Source organism: Muntiacus reevesi, chromosome 15 (genome assembly GCF_963930625.1).
Source record: "Muntiacus reevesi chromosome 15, mMunRee1.1, whole genome shotgun sequence".
NCBI classification, from domain to species: domain Eukaryota; kingdom Metazoa; phylum Chordata; class Mammalia; order Artiodactyla; family Cervidae; genus Muntiacus; species Muntiacus reevesi.
The window spans coordinates 51,608,931-51,624,523 of NC_089263.1; the positions used below are offsets into that span (position 1 = coordinate 51,608,931).

Sequence of the window (15,593 nt, forward strand, 5' to 3'; positions counted from 1 at the left end):
GTCTTCCTGACCCAGGGGTCGAACCTGCGTCTCCTGCATCGGCAAGCGGATTCTTGGCTCAGAGCCACCTAGGAAGCCCATGCTCTTTCATAGTTCATTCCAAGTTCAGCCAGTAATTGAGATGGCCACTTGCATTAGCTGGTTGCCTTGATCCTCATCCTCCCTGGTGCCTCAAACAATAGGGAATCTGCCTGCAACGGAGGAGATCTGGGTTCAGTCCATGGGTTGGGAAGATCTCCTGGAGAAGGGAATGACTACCCACTCCAGTGTTTTTGCCTGGACAATTCCATGGACAGAGGAGTCTGGCAAGGTACAGTCTATGGTGTCACAAACAGTTGAACACAACTGAGCACCTAATACTTATCCAAAGAAACAATAAAACTTCTGTCTCTATGACAAGCAGATAGGGAGAGCTCAGAGAAAGATGCCAAGGCTAAACTCCCCAGGTGTCTGGGAGATAGGGACACTGTCTTCCTCGATGTTTACGTTTCAAAGAGATGTCTCCTGGGTCCTTAAGAAAATCATTTCTGGTGGAAAAGCTGGCTGGAGACTTGCTTTACCTTTACAAACATTTGCATGCATATCAGAGAGTTAAGTAAAGAATTTGAGAATATTAATAAGTATCTGTGGAATTGCTTTCAGAGAAGCAGAGGGAATTTCTGCAAAGGAGAATTTTTTTAATTTTTTTTATTTACTGTTACACCAGATAGTGGTGTAACCAGAAGTTAGACTAAGCCGGTGATACTGAGCCAGTGAGAAATAAATATTGATCCTTTGGTGCCAGGGAGCATCGTCAGGAGAGGACTAGCTTAAGAATTGCAGAGATTTTGGTGATATCAAGAAAATATCTTGAAATATTAAAGAATCATAAAATATATTCTAAACTTTGGAGGAAACCTCAGGGGTCATCTGGTCCAGTTACTTACCAAGGTAGGGATGTTTTCTGTACCATGTTTGTTTGTTGTTGTTGTTTTGTATGTACAGTAGATAAAAGTTTTATTAGACTGTGGAGTGTTGTTTCATGGAAATTAAGATAAACATGTTTCACAGAAGACATTTTGCCATGAAGTGACATGAAGTTTCTCAGTCATGTCCTACTTTGCGACCCCATGGACTGTAGCCTACTAGGCTCCTCGGTCCATGGGATTTTCCAGACAAGAGTACTGGAGTGGGTTGCCATTTCCTTCTCCATGTACCATGCTTGTTAAATGTGTGTGTGTGTGAGTATTCAATCTCTAGATCGTGTCTGACTCTTGAGACGCCGTGGACTGTAGCCCACCAACCTCCTCTGTCCATGGGATTTCCCAGACAAGAATAGTGGAATGGGTTGCTATTTCCGTGTTCATGTCAAATGTATATCAAGCCTCAACTTGAACATCTCTGTTAACAGAAATTGTATTCTTTTATGAAAGTTCATTCCATTGTGGATAGTCCATATAAAAGAAGTTCTTTTGTTGAAAAAAAATGTCTTTTATCTTTTTTTCATTGATTAAGTTTTGGCTTTGTCAACTGAAAAAATGCATAACCTAAAAGTTGAGAATTATGTTTTATTCAGGGCACTACTGAGGACTATAGCACAGGAAGGAAGCCTCTCAGATAGCTTTTAGGGACTGTTCCAAAGAGGCAAGTAGGGAGCCAAGATATATAGGAGTTTTTGCTGGAAAAAAAAAAACCCAGTCACTGAATGTTAAAAGATTACTGCTAATCTCAGAAAACTAGACCTCTCAAGTTAATGATTTTAGTGCTTTTTTATGTATGGGAAGATGCAAGAGTTTCAGCTCACTGAAATTATTCCTTTGATATACATCTTAACTACCTCGGGCAAGTATTCTGTTTTGTTCCATTCTGAACCCCCTCAGGGGCAGCTTCAATGGCTAATGTTTGATCTCCCCAACAACATCCTTTATTTAGTGAAATGGCAGGTGACTTTCTTTGCCCACAGCTTCTAGACACAAAAATGGATTTGATCTTTGAGTTACCTAGGAAGTAGTTTTTTTATACATTTGAAGACAGTACCTCTTAAGTTTGTTCAGCTGACTGTTCCACTGGTTTTCATTACTATGAAAAGTTTCAGAATTCTTCCCCCTCCTGGACACCTTCTTTGGACTTGGTTAAATTTGTTAATGTTCTTTCCTTTAACTCAGAGCCGTTAATCAGTGTTTTGTGGATATGGCTATTAAACCTAATGCAAATTCACTTAAGAGAAATATGCCTATCATTTTATAAGACTTTGCCAAAATTATGGTTAAAAATGAAAAGATAGTATATATTTGAATTCTCTTGAATTTATTAAACTAATAGTATCATCAAAACTTGGTTAGATTGGTATACATTTTCTTAATGATCATTTAATTTTTATAGATGTTAATTAACCATATGTTTAGTAATTGTTTCTAAGAATGTTACTAGTTCAGTTCAGTCGCTCAGTCGTGTCCGACTCTTTGTGACCCCATGGACTGCTGCATACCAAGCCTCCCTGTTCATCACCACCTCCCGAGGTTTACTCAAATGCATGTCCATTGAGTCAATGATGCTGTCCATCCATCTCATCCTCTTTCGTCCCCTTTTCCTCCCGCCTTCCATCTTTCCCAGCATCACGGACTTTTCAAATGAGTCTCTTCTTTGCATCAGATGGCTAAAGGATTGGAGTTTCAGCTTCAGCATCAGTCCTTCCAATGAATATTCAGGACTGATTTTCTTTAGGATGGACTGGTTGGATCTTCTTGCAGTCCAAGGGACTCTCAAGAGTCTTCTCCAACACCACAGTTCAAAAGCATCAATTCTTCAGTGCTCGGCTTTCTTTATAGTCCAACTCTCACATCCATGCATGACCACTGGGAAAACCATATCTTTGACTAGACGGACCTTTGTTGGCAAAGTAACGTCTCTGCTTTTTAATATGTTGTCTAGGTCAGTCATAGCTTTCTTTCCAAGGAGCAAGCATCTTTTAATTTCATGGCTGCAGTCACCATCTGCAGTGATTTTGGAGCCCAAAAGATAAAGTCTGACACTGTTTCCACTGTCTCCCCATCTATTTGCCATGAAGTGATGAGATCAGATGCCATGATCTGAGTTTTCTGAATGTTGAGATTTAAGCCAACTTTTTTACTCTCCTCTTTCACTTTCATTAAGAGGCTCTTTAGTTCTTCTTCGCTTTCTGCCTTAAGTGTAGTGTCATCTGCATATCTAAGGTTATTGAAATTTCTCCCGGCAATCTTGATTCCAGCTTTTGCTTCTTCCAGCCCAGCATTTCTCATGATGTACTCTGCATATAAGTTAAATAAGCAGGGTGACAATATATAGCCTTGAGGTACTCCTTTCCCAATTTGGAACCAGTGTGTTCCATGTCCAGTTCTAACTGTTGCTTCCTGAACTGCATACAGATTTCTCAAGAGGCAGATCAGGTGGTCTGGTATTCCCATCTCTTGAAGAATTTTCCACAGTTTGTTGTGGTCCACATAGTCAAAGGCTTTGGCATAATCAATAAAAGCAGAAGTAGATATTTTTATGGAACTCTCTTCCTTTTTCGATGATCCAACAGATGTTGGCAATTTGATCTCTGGTTCCTCTACCTTTTCTAAATCCATCTGTAAGTTCACGGTTCATGTACTGTTTAAGCCTGGCTTGGACAATTTTGAGCATTACTTTGCTAGATTGTGAGATGAGTACAATTGTGCGGTAGTTTGAACATTATTTGGGATTGCCTTTCTTTGGGATTGGAATGAAAACTGACATTTGCCAGTCCTTTGGCTACTGCTGACTTTTCAAAATTTGCTGGCATGTTGAATGCAGCACTTTCACAGCATCATCTTTTAGGATTTGAAATAGCTCAACTGGAATTCCATCACCGCCACTAGCTTTGTTCGTAGTGATGCTTCCTAAAGCCCACTTGACTTCCCATTACAGCATGTCTGACTCTAGACTGGTGATCACAGCATCATGATTATCTGGGTCGTGAAGATCTTTTTTGTGTAGTTCTTCTGTGTATTCTTGCCACCTCTTCTTAATATCTTCTGTTTCTGTTAGGTTCATACCATTCCTGTCCTTTATTGAGCCCATCTTTGCATGAAATGTTCCCTTGGTATCTCTAATTTTCCTGAAGAGATCTCTAGACTTTCCTCTATTTCTTTGTTTTCCTCTATTTCTTTGTTTTCCTCTATTTCTTTGCATTGATCTCTGAGGAAGACTTTCTTACATAACTAGTTCATGTACATTTTTCAGTGCTTTTCTTCTTCCATTTTCTCTGATTTTTCAAATGTCAGTGATTCATCTTGCTAATAAGATAGTGTGTATAAATGTCATCTTTTATATATTTGTATATGATTCATTTAGGCTAGAGGTCTGAATATATTTAATGCAACTAGGAGAAGGAAATATGTTTCTATTTCAAGTCTTAGTGCCTCAGATTGCTAGATCTGAAGAAGACCTGAGAGATCACCTAATTCAAACCTCCTAATTTGCAAAATCTTTCATGTAATATTTAAGAATAGCTAAGACAGAAGTTTCCTGATTTCAAATTCAGTATGTTTCTGATTTCTTTTTCTGCCCTCATCTTTATTGGGACCAGAGTTACAGCTTAATATTTTTTAATCCTTTCCATGTTGGTGATTATTTTCCTTTATAAAGATTATGGAAATAATAAAGGATTAACTTACTATACATTTTTTAAAAGTATATTATCGTGTCTTTTTTTAAAACAGTAAGTCTTTTTGTCCTTTTTAAACTGTCATCCCACCCCACCCCACATTTAAGACTTTAGCTAAAACTCTTTTTAGTCTTGTCGTCTCTCCCGCATCCATACCTGTTTCAGATAACTTTCTGATAATGTTAGGATAGAATCATGATGCTAGTTTTCATTTGTAAGTGATCTGTTTCCTTCCAGGTCTTAGACAACAAAATGAGGAGAGTCCGAAAGAATATAAGACTGAGAGCTACCTGGTGATGTTTTGTTGATGAAGGTTAGGTGTAGTTGGGATGGTGCCCTAGTACTTTCAAAAAGGTGAGAGAAGTTTAGGAGATATGTAGAAACAGGAAGTAATAACCAAAGTGTTTATATGAAGAAAGCGAATTTTAAGGACTCGAATTAGTGGTTTAGCAGAAACAAGTAGACATAAACAGAGAGTTTCAGTTGATGTTTTTTACTTTGTGTTTGTCGAGCAGATTTTTTTAAACCTGTTTTCAATTATTTTTTAAACTTCTAGGAATAAAGCAGAGTAATTCAAAGAATGATTGGTTCTTATCAGAAGAAGAATTTAAATTATGGAACAGACGATATAGGTTAAGAGACACTGATGAAATTCAGGAAATAAGATTGCCTCAAGTTCAGTTTCTGTCTTTACACAATGAAGAGAACAGACTAGTAAGTTAAATGTGTTTTCAGATGTTCTTTATAGTGATTATGCAATAGCTTTGGGAATAAAGAGAATGAATATTCATGATCAGAAGTTCAACTTATAAAAATTAAGAATGTAAGCAGTTTAAAAAAGAATATTAGTAGTCTGTTTTGATACTACTGATTTTCTTGTATATACATTTTTACATGACTATAATATATTTACATAAATTCTGACTTTATTATTTTCTTCATATGAACATTTCTGTGTAGGTGTAATTTTTATGATTGTTATATTACTCTGTAATATACTGTACTTTAACTATTTCTCTGTTGTGTTTTAGAATTATTTTCAGTATATTACTAATTATGCTGTTATGAATGTCTTTGTACAAACTGGTTTTTAATTTTTGTTTTGAAATTACAGTAAAACTTTAAATTGGATATTAGACTTATTTTATTATGAACAAATTATTGATGAGCTTGAGGAAAGTCAAATGAATTGATCAGAGGTTACATACCTACCAGAGAAATAGAAAAACAACTTCAAGGAAGATACCTTTGAGAAGATTTATGGGGCTTGAAATACTTGACTTTGAGAATCTATATTTTGTTCACTAATATATTTATTCCTCACTAAAGTGAGGAATGGCAGCAGGCATGATGAATTAGGATCAGTATCACTGAGAGATTATGAATACCTCTTTATGAGCTTCCCTGGTGGCTCAGACGGTAAAAGCGTATGATTGCAATCTGGGAGACCTGGGTTCGATCCCTGGGTCAGGAAGATCCTCTGGAAAAGGAAATGGCAACCCACTCCAGTACTCTTGCCTGGAAAATTCCACAGATGGAGGAGCCTTGTGGGCTACATTCCATGGGGTCACAAAGAATTGGACATGACTGAATGACTTCAGTTTCAGTTGATTAGATTATAGAACATAATCTAGCAAAAACTCTTAACATGGAATTATATAAACCGGAATATGGCCAAGTAGTAACTCATCTAGCGTTTATTTATGTATTTTATTTTTAATGACATAGTTTTCTTTCTAATTTTATAAGCAATATATGTGACAGTTATTTTTAAAATGTATTTAAAAGGTTATCTTTGTACTTCATAAAGTTATTTTATTTTTCACCTGAGATTTTAGTTGAAAATACCTAAGCGAATTAAAATTATTTATGCTATGCCAATTATCTGTATATTAAGTATTTTTTAAATCAGTGTGTGAAATCTGAGTATGTGTGTTTTTTGTTATGTTAAATTATCGTTAATTAAGACTGAAGAACCAACCACTGGAATTCATCAGCTCTCTCTCTCTGAATGGAGACTATGGCAGGATCATCCTTTGCCTACATATCAAGTTGACCATTCAGATCGATGTCAGCATTTCATAAATATCATGCAAATGATAGAAGGAATGAGACATGAAGAGGTAGGAGCCTACTGTAACTTTCTCTTGCTGGTATGATAGTAAAACTAGAATATTTAATCTTTAGTCTTCTTAATTTGAAGTCATTATTATAAGAAACAAGTACTTATTATAAATAATAATAGCTAGACTATTTTGTTTTTCTATGTAGCTTCTTGTGATCTCAATGGACTAGTTTTCTGTCTTAGGAGAAGTAGGCCTAATTAGAAGAATGCCATCTGTGAATATTGATAGACCAGAGTGAAATTTTAATGTATTTAATGGCTAAAGGAGATCAAGACCATCCCTAAGAAAAAGAAATGCAAAAAAGGCAAAATGGTTGTCTGAGGAGGCCTTACAAACTGCTATGAAAAGAAGAAAAGCAGAAGGCAAAGGGGAAAAGAAAAGATATACCCATTTGAATGCAGAGTTCCAAAGAATAGCAAGGAGAGATAAGAGCCTTCCACAGCAATCAATGCAAAGAAATAGAGGAAAACAATAGCAAGGGAAAGAGTAGAGATCTCTTCAAGAAAATTAGAGATACCAAGGGAACATTTCATGCAAAGATGGGCTCAATAAAGGACAGAAATGGTATGGACCTAACAGAAGCAAGAGATACTAAGAAGAGGTGGCAAGAATACACAGAACTATACAAAAAAGATCTTCACGACCCAGATAATCACGATGCTGTGATCACCAGTCTAGAGCCAGACATGCTGTAATGGGAAGTCAAGTGGGTTTTAGGAAGCATCACTACGAACAAAGCTAGTGGCGGTGATGGAATTCCAGTTGAGCTATTTCAAATCCTAAAAGATGATGCTGTAAAAGTGCTGCATTCAATATGCCAGCAAATTTTGAAAAGTCAGCAGTGGCCAAAGGTCTGGCAAATGTCAGTTTTCATTCCAATCCCAAAGAAAGGCAATCCCAAATAATGTTCAAACTACCGCACAATTGCACTAGTGCTCAAAATTGTCCAAGCCAGGCTTAAACAGTACATGAACCGTGAACTTACAGATGTTCAAGCTGGATTTAGAAAAGGCAGAGGAACCAGAGATCAAATTACCAACATCCGTTGGATTGTCAAAAAAGCAAGAGAGTTCCAGAAAAACACATCTGCTTTATTGACTATGCCAAAGCCTTTGACTATGTGGACCACAACAAACTGGAAAATTCTTCAAGAGATGGGAATACCAGACCACCTGACCTGCCTCTTGAGAAATCTGTATGCAGTTCAGGAAGCAACAGTTGGAATTGGACATGGAACAACACACTGGTTCCAAATCGGGAAAGAAGTACTTCAAGGCTGTATATTGTCACCCTGCTTATTTAACTTATATGCAGAGTACATCATGAGAAATGCTGGCTGGATGAAGCCCAGGCTAGAATTAAGAATGCTGGGAGAAATATCAATAACCTCAGATATGCAGATGACACCACCCTTAAGGCAGAAAAGTGAAGAGGAACTAAAGATCCTCTTGATGAAAGTGAAGGAGGAGAGTGAAAAAGTTGGCTTACACAACTCAGCATTCAGAAAACTAAGATCATGGCATCTGATCCCATCACTTCATGGCAAATAGATGGGGAAACAATGGAAGCAATGTCAGACTTTATTTTTTGGGGCTCCAAAATCACTGCAGTTGGTGACTGCAGCCATGAAATTAAAAGACGCTTACTCCTTGGAAGAAAAGTTGTGACTCTGCATATTAAAATGCAGAGACATTACTTTGCCAGCAAAGGTCTGTCTTGTCAAAGCTATGGTTTTTCCAGTGGTCATGTATGGATGTGAGATTTGGACTATAAGGAAAGCTGAGCACTGGAGAATTGATGGTTTTGAACTGTGGAGTTGGAGAAGACTCTTGAGAGTTTCTTGGACTGCAAGGGGATCCATCCAGTCCATCCTAAAGGAAATCAGTCCTGAATATTCATTGGAAGGACTGATGCTGAAGCCGAAACTCCAGTCCTTTGGCCACCTGATGCGAAGAACTGACTAATTTGAAAAGACCCTGATGCTGAGAAAGAATGAGGGCAGGAGGAGAAGGGGATGATGAGATGGTTGGATGGCATCACCGACTGAATGGAGATGAGTTTGAGTAAACTTTGAGAGTTGGTGATGGATAAGGACACCTAGTGTGCTGCAGTCCATGGGGTTGCAAAGAGTCGGACATGACTGAGCAAGTGAACTGAACTGAATGGCTAAAAAAATGTTTTTTGGTTGTGCCGCATAGCTTGTAGGATCTTAGTTCCCAGACCAGGGATTGAAAAGCACTGGCAGTGAAAGCACCAAGTCCTAAACACTAGATCTTCAGGGAATTCCCATTTAATGATTTATATAAATGTTTGTAAAGCAAATTTAGTATTCTTGTTAGATCTGTTGAAATTTCTCTATCATACAGGTCATTTGGTATGTTTCCCTTATCCTGGTGGTAGTTTAGAGAATTAGTGATTCCTTGAGTAACATCCTGATTCTTATTCCCTGAGAGAGTCAGAATGGTGAACCTATTGTGAGTGTGAAATCCAAAATGCCTGGGTTAGACTCTTACTTTTTGGATCTGTAAGTTACTTAACCTGTTTTTGCCTCAGTTTCACCTATAAATTGGCGATAATGATTCTTTCTTCGTAATGTTGTTATGAGGATTAAGTGGCTTAACATTTGTAAAAACAATTAGAATAATACCTGGCATATAGTAATTATGTGATAGATTGTAACTGCTAATTTTATTAGCTGTTGTTCATGAACACATGTAAATAAAGTAATTATTTGTGGATCCCTACAAGTGAAAAAAGGTGTATATAATCCTATTTTATGTATTAATTAAATCTGTACTTTCTACAAATATTTGTCCGGGGACATGCCAACAAAGGCTGTGCATCAAAGTAACACATTTATTTAGTGCCTTCTATATGACATGGTCTGTTTTAGGCCCCATGGCTACGCTGGTTAAGATTAAATATTCTGATGGGGAATACGTGTAACTCTATGGCTGACTCGTTTCAGTGTATGACAAAACCCACTGAAATGTTGTGAAGTGATTGGCCTCCAACTAATAAAATAATATTAAAAAAAAAATAAATAAAGAGAGATCTGAAGATGATATGATGCTGGCTTTGAAGGCAGAGGAAGAGGTCACAAACCAAGGGATGTAGAAAGACTTTAGAAACTGGAAAAGTCAAGAGATTCTCCCTAGATCCTCCAGACTGAATATAGTTCTCCGAATACCTTGATTTTATCACAGTGAGACCTTCAAAACTGTAAAATAACAAATTTCTGTTGTTTTAAGCACTAAAAAAAAAAAAAAAAAAAGATTAAATATTCTGTAGGGAGCATATTAGGTTGACAGACATTCTAACATTAATATTATTGTATTTATTATACAAAAGGTGGAGAGTTAACTGCTTAAGTCCCTGAATAGTAGAGGAATCCTGATTAAAGTGGCATTTAGCGGCAAGAGGGAAGGATGAGTCAGGGATGATGGGGATTGCAGTTTTAGATTTAGATATAAGACTTGGAAATTCACGAGAAGAGTTCTTGAGAAATTTGTTAAAAATAGCATATTCTAGCTTACAGCCTAGAAGACTGTAGGTACCGTTATTTCAAATGTTCTAAAATCAGTTCTTAGTTTATCTTCAAGAGAGTAAATTTCACATCACATAAGTATGTGTTTCTCATTTATATATGTTAATTTCTTAAATATCTTTTTAAAGAAGTTAGAATCATTGTTCAGTTAAATGTTAGGAAAAAAGTATTTATAATAATATTCTGTATATTAATTAAATTTATGCTTTCTACAAATGTTTATCATGGGTCTCTTATGTACATGATACTGGGAATACAGAACTATTAACTGATAAAAGATAATTTGTGATAATTTCACAGTAATGTCATTTCTAATTTTGTTTGACTTAGAATAATTTTTAAGGTAAAATCATTTGAATAATGCAATATTGTTTGAAAAATATTTTAACAGAGTAAGGCTCATCTCTTAGAATTTTTATGTTTATTTTATATTGCTTTCTTGTGACTTTTTCATTTTCCTTCTTTATAGGGAGAATGCAGCTATGAATTGGAAATTAAATCTTACTTACAAATGGAAGATGTTAGCTCAGCATCTGGTGCTCCCAGAAATGAATATAATCCTTTTGCCAGTGGCATCTTTACAAGTAACAAGAAGTCTTCATTTGCAAAGAATATAAATCAAGGGACATCAGTCTCATTGACAGAATCTGATGAAGAATGTACTGAAATTTTTAAACAAATTCCTATCAAATCTACTAAAATTCCTTCTTTTAACAAAAAGTCTTCTGAAATCCTGAAAAAAGATCAACCTAAAAAAGAAAATAAGGATGTTGTCGTGGAACCTTTAGATACTGATGGCAGCTCTACCGCTGAACATATTCTTCAGGTAGACCTACAGAATGGTAAAAGGGCATCAGATACAGGTGAAGTCACTGCCACATGCGCCGTCAATGAAAATGGAGGTGATCTGTCATGTGGATTATTAACAGATTGTCAGTTTACAGATAAATCTACTAGTTCATTTACTGGAAATTTTTTTGATTCTGGTTATAACAGTTTCAGTGATGAGAAATCTTTTTCATCTAGCTTATTTCTTTCATTTGAGGATGAGCCTGATATAGCAAAAACAGGTGACCAGTTTTTTAATTGTCATTCATTAACAAAAGAGGTGCTAGCTAATGTAGAGAGATTTTTATCACATTCTCCTCCACCTCTCAGTGGACTGTCAGATTTGGAATATGAAATTTCTAAGGGTTCTGCGCTTGAAAACTCGGTTTTTCTACCCTACTCAGAGTGCTTACAGAATGATAAATCCACCAATTTAATGTCACATTCAGCTGTAAATTCTCAACAGAATTTAGAATTGAATTCACTTAAGTTTATTACTCATCCTTCTGAAATAACTTGCCTTCATGGTACAACTAACAATATTTCTGATGAGGCAAACTTCTGTGACTCTGATAAAGTACATAAAAATAGTAAAAATGAACATTTAGTATCCAGCAATCAAATTCAAATAAATGTCAGCCCTTCAAAGGATTTTGCTGAAGAAAAGAATCATGATGATGATAACAGTGACCTCCCAATATTACATACTGCTCAGGATGAAAGTTTATTATTATTTGAAGATGTTAGTACGGAGTTTAATGATGTGAGCCCTCCTCCCTTAAACAGTAAATGTGAATCTTTATGTATATCAGACAGAACTGCTGTAAGTGAAATGGCACCAGTCTCTCAGTTCTTCATTTCTGATGAACTTTTGTTAGAGAATGATTCTGAACCCCAAGATCCAATTGTCTGTGATACTACTATGAGTTGGAAATCTCATGAAGGTTTGAGAGGTATACATGAGGAAAAACTGAATAATGATGAAAACAATTTTGACTGCTCTAAGGATTTATTTTCTGTTACATTTGATTTAGGATTTTGTAGTACAGGTTCTGAGGATGAAGTAGTGGACCATGCATCAGTTACAAATAATAAAATTTTAGATGATCTACCTGGAAGACATTTAGACATTAAGCAGATAAATGGCACAAATTGTGTTTCAAATCAAGCAGTCATGTCAAGAGCCCATGTTGACAGTTCTACAAGTGTAACAACTACTCTCCCATCAAGTGAAGATAAGCCGAGTCCAGCTTTTTCATGTTTTTCAAAGAATGCAACAAAAAGTAAAGAATTTATGTCTCCTAGTTATTCTCAGTTTTCATTGCCAGTAGGAGAGAAAGTTATGAGCGCACCACTTTCTGAATCAAGTATATTGAACTCATTTTCTAAGACGACAATAGAAATGGCTAAAAAGTCAGGTTCTAACGTAGGAAAAGTAGATCTACACAGTTTCAAAGAAACATTGAATTCAACTTTTGGTGATTCAGGACTTTCTATAGAAAAGTGTAAAAGCAAGAAACAAATCAGTCTACATCAATCCTGCCATTCTACTGAAGGTAAGATTCCATCTTTATAAAGCACAAATTTTCTAGAATATTTTGGATCAGAGTCTATAATTTTTACAAAATGTAATTTCTCAGTGTATGATATATTGAATTAGATAATTAATGTACCATATAGTCCTTATATTGATGTTTATTGGTACAAGATTTATTTTTTTCTGCATGTATTTATGGCATGCATGCCATGGGAAGGTACTGTGCTAGACACTGAAAAACAGAAGTGTGAGATTTGGCTCTAGCCCTTAATTATAAAACACAAACAATTGTATGACATATAAATTTGAAAAGATACCAGTAAAATATGGAAATAACTACCAGATGAATAATAAGATGGTGGACATTTAAGTTCAGAAGATGAAAACATTTTGAACTGGTTTAGATTGAAAATGTTGACTTCTGATGTAGGTTTTCATCTCGGCTCCTTGGGAATATTAATGATTTGGACTTGTTGAAGATAATCAAAAGAGAATTTGGATGTTGTAAATGATGAAAGCAGAGGGAAATAAAGCAAGTGTAAAGTTTGGGGGGGTATAAAGTAGGGAATTTATATAACAAAACTGAGAAATAAGACTATATTTAAAAAATTGAGATAAGGTCATAGAAAAATCTATAGAAATCTTTGGATCTGTATAATCTAATTCTATAGAAAATCCAGAAAACAGATGATATAAATACCAGTGACTTATATATCAAAAATATAATGGTTTAAATATCCTTTAGATCCTGTTATAGAACTCAACTCTAGTTTATGTATAGATTATTATTAAAGGCCACTTATGAATTTTACTCTTTATGGCTAAGAGAAAAGGGTAGTTACAGGATAAAATGAGAATTTCCTCTATAAATCCTATGATTCATGAATGTTTTAAGATTAAAAACTTATAAGTTCTGGATATACAGTTAATTTTTAAAGACTAACTTGTCTACATAATTTTGAATATACTCGGACACGTTTTTTTACTAAGTATGTTGCCTAGGTCCTTTAATATTTAATACCTTTATATTAAGTCTTTGTTAATGAGTGAGGTAATTTTTCTGTCTTTGTGTCAGATTTGCATTAAAACTTTTTTTCTAGCATTGTACTTAATGACTAACCACGGGCAATATTAATTCTGAATACATAGCCATTAAGGAACTATTTATTATGAGTTTTGGGGTTTTTTTAGTATTTTTATTCCACTTAGTTGAAATAGAAGATTTAGGATCATTTACCATGTTATATGTATACAATAATCTGTCTAGGTAGATACTTTATTAGCACAGAGCATAAGGAGAAATATATTATGTGAGTTTGTATTAGTTTTGTACTGCTGTGTTAAAAAATTACTCCCCCTAATTTAGTGGCTTAAAATAGCATTTATCTCACAGTTTCTATAGTTTAGGAATTTCAGAGTTGCTTAACTGGGTCATTCTGGCTTAAATTTCTCATGAGATTATAGTCAAGATTTCACTTGGGGTTGCAGTCATCTGAAGACTTGACTGGGCATGTAAAATCTGCTTCCAAAGTGGTTTATTTGAAAGCAAGGAAGGATGATGGGAAGCACACAGGAATTTCTAGTCCACAGTGATTCTAAAATCTAGCAGAGCCAAGACTGAAAGTTTCTTGATTAGTACTCAAAGCCTGGGAATAATTCTCCATGGTTCTTGGCTCTATCCTCTGGATGCCTAGTCCAGTTTCCTAATAGGTAGCACTTGTGGAGCTTTCTCAGGTTGTGTCCTTCCAGTAAAAATTTGGGGATCTAAAGGCCTCTTCATTTTGTACTCTCTCTGCCCCGTTTAGTTGTAGCTGGCTGTGGTTTTTTCCTCATCTAATTCTCATAAATATTTGTAGATCTCTTGTGAATCTTATTTGAGGTTCATTCTGTTAGACAGTAGCCATGTCCACAAATCTTTTGGAGGTGAGTTCTTCTCTAACTTCGGCTTCTGCTGAGATGTGTAAAGATAGTTCCTTAATCTTCTTAGAAAATCTGTTGTTTGAGAGGGAATGTAAGAGACATCTTTAAAATGTTTAGAGTACCGTCCGACTGAATGGTACGCTGAGGCACCACCTTTGATCTTTCTGAGGTCTTAAAGCATTTACAGTTACACCCTCAGCATCATCTGGACTGTAGTTTCCTGGCAGTCTTCTAGATTAGGTCTTTGCCTGGAAGATTTCTTAATTTAACATTGTTTGCCATCTGGAGAAGCTGGTAATTTTCAAAACCAGCAAGTCTCAACTGTTTGATGTTTTGATTGATTGATTTGGATGTGCCGGGTCTTAGTTACGACATGTGGGGTCTTTTAACTGCTGGCATGCGAGCTCTTCGTTGTGGCACATGGGATCTAGTTCCAGGGATCGAACCTGAGCCCCTATATTAGAAGTGCGGAGTTTCAGCTACTGGACCACCAGGAAAGTCCCCCTGTTTCATGTTTAATGTACTTTCTTTAATTCCTCTCTCTCCTTTCACATTTAAACAAGAAGCATAGGTGATACCTTAAACATGTTGTCTGGAAATCTTCTTGCTTAGAGCACCTCCTTTATTGTTGTTCACTCACTCAGTTATGTCCAACTCTTTGAGACCCCCATAGACTGTAGACTCCTCTGTCCTTCACTGTCTTCCAGAGTTTGCTCAATTTCATGTCCATTGAGTCGGTGATGCTACCTAATCATCTCATCCTCTGCCATCCCCTTCTCCTTTTGCCTTCAATCTTCCCCAGCATCAGGGTCCTTCCCAATGAATTGACTCTTTGCATCAGGTAGCCAAAGTATTGGAGCTTCACCTTCAGCATCAGTCCTTCCAATGATTTCAGGGTTGGTTTACTTTAGGACTGACTGGTTTGATATCCTGCAGTCCAAGGGACTCTCAAGAGTCTTCTCCAGCACCACAGTTCAATTCTTCAAAGTA

The 15,593-nt window shown here is 36.1% G+C and overlaps 1 protein-coding gene across 4 annotated transcripts in view; it reads left to right on the forward strand.

The window, feature by feature from the left end:
- The window catches only part of FANCM (FA complementation group M), a 98,531-nt gene that overhangs the window by 27,348 nt on the left and 55,590 nt on the right, over positions 1-15,593 (forward strand). For all 4 annotated transcript variants that reach the window (XM_065906268.1, XM_065906270.1, XM_065906269.1 and 1 more), the window contains exons 12-14: positions 5,202-5,359; positions 6,613-6,768; positions 10,788-12,702. In XM_065906268.1, coding sequence (XP_065762340.1) covers positions 5,202-5,359; positions 6,613-6,768; positions 10,788-12,702 — 2,229 coding nt within the window. The remainder of the gene's footprint in view (positions 1-5,201; positions 5,360-6,612; positions 6,769-10,787; positions 12,703-15,593) is intronic.